This window comes from Montipora foliosa, chromosome 8 (assembly GCF_036669935.1).
Source record: "Montipora foliosa isolate CH-2021 chromosome 8, ASM3666993v2, whole genome shotgun sequence".
Classification (NCBI taxonomy): Eukaryota; Metazoa; Cnidaria; class Anthozoa; order Scleractinia; family Acroporidae; genus Montipora; species Montipora foliosa.
In genome coordinates, this window is record NC_090876.1 from 38280488 (window position 1) to 38286770 (window position 6283).

Below are 6283 nucleotides of genomic sequence, written 5' to 3' on the forward strand. Positions count from 1 at the left end.
GAAACAGCACTGTTGCGCGTGCGCAATGACATTCTGCTAAATATGAATAAACAGCATGTTACTCTGTTGGTATTTCTAGACCTTAGTGCCGCGTTTGACGCGGTTGACCATGGTGTGCTCCTAGGGCGCGCGTCTAGAACAAAAGTTCGGCATCTGTGGAGACGCGCTGGCTTGGCTTAGGTCTTACCTGACAGAGAGATCACATGACATATTAATAAAGAATGCCAAGTCAGCCAATTTAATTTTGACGTAAAGTTTGGGGTACCTCAAGGGTCCTGCTTGGGATCACTGTTGTTCTCGATCTATACAAGCGAGCTGTTCACTATCATCAGCCGCCACTTGCCTGCGGCATATTGTTGCGCGGATGATACTCAGTTATATCTTGCGTTTCAACCTTATGACAGTGCTGCCCAAGACTCGGCAGCGAAAGGAATGGACGCGCGCTTACAGGACATTTGCAATTGGATGATTAGGGACAGACTTATTATCAATGATGGCAAAACAGAATTCATGATCATTGGTACGAAGGCGCAATTACGAAAGATCCACCAGAACAGCCTGATGGTTGGTGAATGTGAGGTGTTTCCCAGTGATGAAGCGATACGGAACTTAGGGGTGTGGATAGACAATACTTTTACATTGAGTGCCCATATCCCAAGGACCTGTAAAGGCGCATTCTATCACCTACATAACATCAGGTGTATCAAAAAATACTTAGACAGGGACTCAACTGAGAAATTACTCCACGCATTTGTCAGAACTAGCAGACTGGACTATTGTAATGGATTTGTAACATCTTTGCTACAGCGTGTTCAAAATGCAGCGGCAAGATTACTGTAACGTGCACCTCGATATTGCCATATAACACCATTACTACGTGAATTACATTGGCTTCCAGTGAGGTCCAGAATTGACTATAAGACTTTAATTTTCACTTTTAAAGCAATCTATGGGACAGCTCATAAGTATATCGGATTTAGTAAGTTTAAGACCTAATTTTAAATATAGTCTTTGATCTAATGACAAGTTTCTTCTATCGCCAAACCTCACCTAAACTTGGCGAGAGAGCATTTATGGCAGCGGCACCGAAATTGTGGAATGCTCTTCCTTATGACGTCAGGATCACGTTGAACTTTAGTACTTTTGAACAGACACTCAAAACTGCACTTTTTATTCAAGGGTACAAAAGAAAAGTTTTGATACATTTTATGCACATACGTTAAGTTAGTTTAATTTTATACGTAAATTTGGATTCGATGTTCCAATTGTTATTATTCATAAGTATTATATACAGCTCATGCATTTGAGGCGCATTTCAAAAAATTGAGGCATAATAATAATAATAATAATAATAATAATAATAATGATAAGCAGGAAAAATGATGGGGCTACGAGATCGGCATTTACGCATGCGTCACCCGCTCATTCGAGTGCACGCGCGAGTAAAGCTACAGGCCAACACAAACGGATTCAAGTGAGCATTTAACCGTGTGTGTACAATCTTCGTGGTTTTCGTGAATAGATGTCTATTTATATTCCATATGTATAGGAATTAGAAGAAAGGTAAGCGAAATTAGCGGTAGTTTGTTTATTTCTGGTGACCCACTTTGAATCGTGAGCTGACGCAAGCAGCTTTTAGAATTGCGAGTGTGGCTTACGCGCGCGCAACCAGCTGTAAACCCTTTCTAGCCTCCTTAAGCAACTACAAAAACCCAACTTTAATATTGAAACTATTAAAAGTGACTTGAAATTTAATAACTTAAGTCAAACAATGTCAATGAGCAAGTGTAAGCTGCTCAAACTCGGAAACATGGCAAAAGTTGTTAACGAGGATATTGTATACTTATCAACAACAGAGCCTAGAGCGTTTAGAACTGCATGTATTTTAAATTGTTCAGTGTCGGTTGATTACCTCTAACAGAAACGTGCAGCTTTAACAATGAAATGTGAAAACGTACCATATTGTATTCACTCTGTAGTACGACAAACACGAATTATGCAGCTAAAATTCCTTTGACTACCTTTCTTTGAAGACAACTTTTAAAGACCTTTCTTGTAACCCAATCCCTCACAAATGCTTTCTCTCTTCCTTTAAACTCTTCCATCTCGTCCAAACACGTGTTTAAAGCGACTTCGGCACCCGAAAAAAAAAAAAAGAAACCTGACACTTCCGTTTCAATTTCCCCACCCCACCCAGGCAAAGGTCAAATTCTCCACCCCGGGCACAGAAAATAGTCAAATGCCCTGAGTTTGCCCGGGAAGGGGGATGTTGAAGTTTCGATTTGATCGGCGCATAATTGCTCAATAATTTTCACAAAAACGTGAGTGGATCGAAAAAAAAACATAACTTTAAGATGCCTTATTTTCACATTCCCGTCCTCTCAACTTTCTCGTCACCAGAGCCTCTGATCTTATGTCTGCGCATGATCCTAGGCTCTGGGAAACTCTATGTAGGAGAAAATGCGCCGTAGGGTTCTTATAGCCAAAATTTGGCTATTTGAACCTTACGGCGCCTGCTCTCTTCTCGTGCTAACATGAATGCACCAATCAGAGACGCTTGTCATTGTTCTTTACGAAAACTAATGAGAAGACACTTATGCACAAAAGAGAAGAGCTCTGGGGTCGAGCTTGGCCCTCCTTAACGCGCCGAAAGGGCAGGTGAAACAGGAAAAGTTGGCAGGTATACAGGGTCAAAGGTTTCTCTGCTGGATACAGGTATACAGGGTCAAAGAAACACACTTTAAATCTTACCTCGCTTAACAAGGCGCAACATCTCATCAATGGCATCAGGATCAACTTCGTCTGGGAAAACACCGTCCGCACAAATCACAGCGTCAAATGCACCAGTTGCACAAAGCGTTGAATTGGCTTTTAATGCAGTGAATATTACGTTTCTGTACAGACCACTTCGTTCAGCGTTGTCCAGTCTCTCTCTCGACACCGTCAGTGCGTCAATAGTGTTGTAACCTAAAGAGCGCAGGTAGGATGCGGTTGATCCTCGTCCAGCACCCGCGTCTAGTATACGCATGCATGATCTGTTCTTTTGGAACGCGCGTGTCACGGCAGCATCAAAATATTCTGAGCAGCTGGTGAGAAAAGTAGAAATTAAGTTTTTTTTAAACATTATGCAATCAATGATTTCACGTTTTAGAAGTTTAAACGCGTCAATACGGACACGTTGTTTCAACAAGAAATCAGGTGCTGCTACAAAAGGCGAACCGATCATTACAGACGTCTTCATTGGTGATAATCAAGAAGTCTACATGGGAGGCTGGGAATCGTTGAACCCTTCATTTTACTGATAAAACATCAAAGGCACTTAAAAAAAACCAACAACACAATATCTTCCAAATTTCTGATAAAAAAATTAAAAAAGTCCCTGAAAGAACACCCTGTTATCTTCAATTAAGAAAGTTTCTGGATGGACGGTTAAAGAATGTAAATAAGATTATGCTATCGATCTTATTACGAGATCGGGAAGATATAAAATATTTAGCTTAGCCGTAAATTATCTAAAATTTCTTGAAGTTTTGGACAAAGTTTCAGTCCCAAGTTTGTTTATGAGGATATTCTTAATTTTCAACTGTGACCACATCGTATACCGTTTCTGCAGGATCCAAAATCTGCACCCAGAAGTACTCAGTTATCACGTAGGGGTTTCGACAAAACACTGACCCCCGGTCAACTGACCCCCTTACTGACCCCCCTACTGACCCCCTATAAAATCAATGGGAAAATGAATACTGCTTACTTAAGCCTCAACAACCCTTTTTAAACAGCATTGTTCAACTATATTTAAGTCTAAGCACCCATTTTAAAAAGGTTAGTTTTCGATTATTGTTGTGATGGCCGATTACTTCATGTAAGCTAACCTTTTTAAAATGGGTGCTTAGACTTAAATACTGTTGAACAATGCTGTTTAAAAAGGGTTGTTGAGGCTTAAGTAAGCAGTATTCATTTTCCCATTGATTTTATAGGGGGTCAGTAGGGGGTTAGTAAGGGGGTCAGTTGACCGGGGGTCAGTGTTTTGTCGAAACCCATCACGTAGCGTGAGACATCGTTTACATGAAATGGCGTAAATACAGCAAATCGCAGTTTGCTACTTTTTACAAAAGTATGAAAATTATCTTATTTTAGCACGTTTCTCTCTTTTAAGAATTTGCTAGATATCTGTAAATAAACAAATTTCTTTGATTTTGACAAATGCGAATTTCATCATATGCTGTGTTCACCTTTGCGTGACGTCAAAATTAAATTGTCACGGATTAGGAATATTTTTTAGTGGAAGTACTAATCATTGTTACACCAAGCATAAGAAAACAAGTGATAAATTTAACTCGATACGACGTGTGATGCCACGCGAAACAAAACCAAAGGGATCCTCTGTTCGCAACATATCTTACAGCCTTGTGTTTTTAGCCAACGCAATCGAGCTGGGAAAAAATAATATGTTTCACACGAAATAATAAGATTGAGCAGAAGTGTAACTAACTTATCTCGTAAAATTCACTCCTTACGCGAAGTTAGTCGGGCATTGAAAATTTCCCACTTCAAATCAATCGACAAGTTTATTACTTTTCACCGGTTCAATTCCACTGGGAACTCTAGTAATTGTTTTTACTTTTTTCGGTGTTTTTTGACAGCAAAATACCAAAATTGGTCCGTTCGAGGATATGTCAACAAAAGAATTGGCTGATGTCCAACTTCTCTTCATGTTGTATTTATATGAATCATCAAGTGTTGGAAAAGCTTGGTAGCAATGCCCCGTTCAATACCTTATTGCATTCATTTTATAAAAGGTTAGGTTGGATTTGGGAGACATACAAGCCAGACGTGCTCTTGAATACTTAACTTTTTTTTGGAAACGTCATTGAAATTTTAATATAACATCATAACTATAAAGCAAATTCATCGTCCGAAACAACGTACCGGAACAACCGTCCGAAACCGAAGAAATTAGATGCTCGGATAAACAGTCGAAAATAAAGAACCGCCTTTTTCTTCTTTCACCAAAAATATTCACAATAGTAACGTTTAAGATTTTCTTGTGCAAATCGTCATGCATGGTTTTCAATCAAGGACTTAACATATCTCACATGCCTTTTTAGATCACGGTTATCTCTTTACCGAACCTGCTTTCCAGAAGAAGTTTCCGATCCACGGAAATTTAAAAGAAGCGAATAAATACATCAAATTTTGAAATGCAGCTGGTGCAACAGCAACTTACGGTAATTATAAGCTATTATACAATGCAACCTAAGAAAGTGCTGTTCGCTACGACTCTGTTGAAAGTGAAAGTCACGATTTCACAAACACTCTTAAAACCTAATTTGGACCACATTCCATAACAATAAACTGAAAAAATGAAAAAACTACACGATTTGAAGCTGAGCAAGAGGTCAAGAATAACTACAGATACTGGTGACGCAACCAACCTGCTTCGCTCAGACAGTGGCATGTCCTTGTCTCGTAGCAGGAAACTTGCGACGTTTTCCATCTATTTCTTCTCTGAACTTCCGACAGTTTTTCCTTTTCTTCTAAACTTGAAAGAAAAGCAAGCCTAAAGAAAAACGCTTGAATGGTTAAAATCTCTTCTCTGCTGGTATCCCGGCCTGCGCACTCTTTAATACCTTTTGCATCCAACCGTAAAATAAAAATAAATTGTGACAAATAATTAATTCTGTCTTAAATTAGGAAGCAGCACGTGCCCTTGCTGTCACACAAAACATTGTTTTCATAAAACAATACATTTGCAGGTTGAATTGTTCCCAACTGTTGCCAGTGATTTCGAATAAACGGGAGAGAAAGAATTTTCCACCCCCCTTTTTATTTCCTTGAGGGATCTCGTCTTAACGGGTTTTTTAGGCAAACCTATCATGTCACACTTGAATACAAATGCAATAAATTTTACACGGTAATTGTGTGTCTCGTCCACTCAAGAGAGAGTATAGATCAGTAAAAGGGTCGTATAAGTTTACTTTTTATGTTGTCATTTGCTTTAAGAGCGAATATTAAGCGGCGTAACAACCTCGTATTAGATTTCTTGTTAAAAATAACGTTCGTATCACAGTAATTAAAACCAAAGCAACTTTGACACTCCGGGCGCCGTAATGTGTTTACTGTACAGTCCCTGTCTGAAACTAAAGATTCGCACTGACTTCGTTATAGGAGTGGTATTTCGTTCTGAACGTGCGACGACATGGGATGTTGATTTTAAGCTTAGCTGCAAAATAACCGGCCACTTTATTCCCAGATGTATAAATCCTCAAAAGACGCAAGCCGC

General features: G+C 39.3%; 1 protein-coding gene across 1 annotated transcript in view; it reads right to left on the reverse strand.

Annotated features, from left to right (window-relative positions):
* The window catches only part of LOC138012887 (uncharacterized), an 11405-nt gene extending 5767 nt beyond the window's left edge, over positions 1-5638 (reverse strand). The window contains exons 1-2 of the mRNA XM_068859821.1: positions 5436-5638; positions 2752-3086 (exon numbers count right to left, since the gene is read on the reverse strand). Coding sequence (XP_068715922.1) covers positions 2752-3086; positions 5436-5497 — 397 coding nt within the window. The 5' untranslated portion in view covers positions 5498-5638. The remainder of the gene's footprint in view (positions 1-2751; positions 3087-5435) is intronic.
* Between the last annotated feature and the right edge of the window lie 645 nt (positions 5639-6283).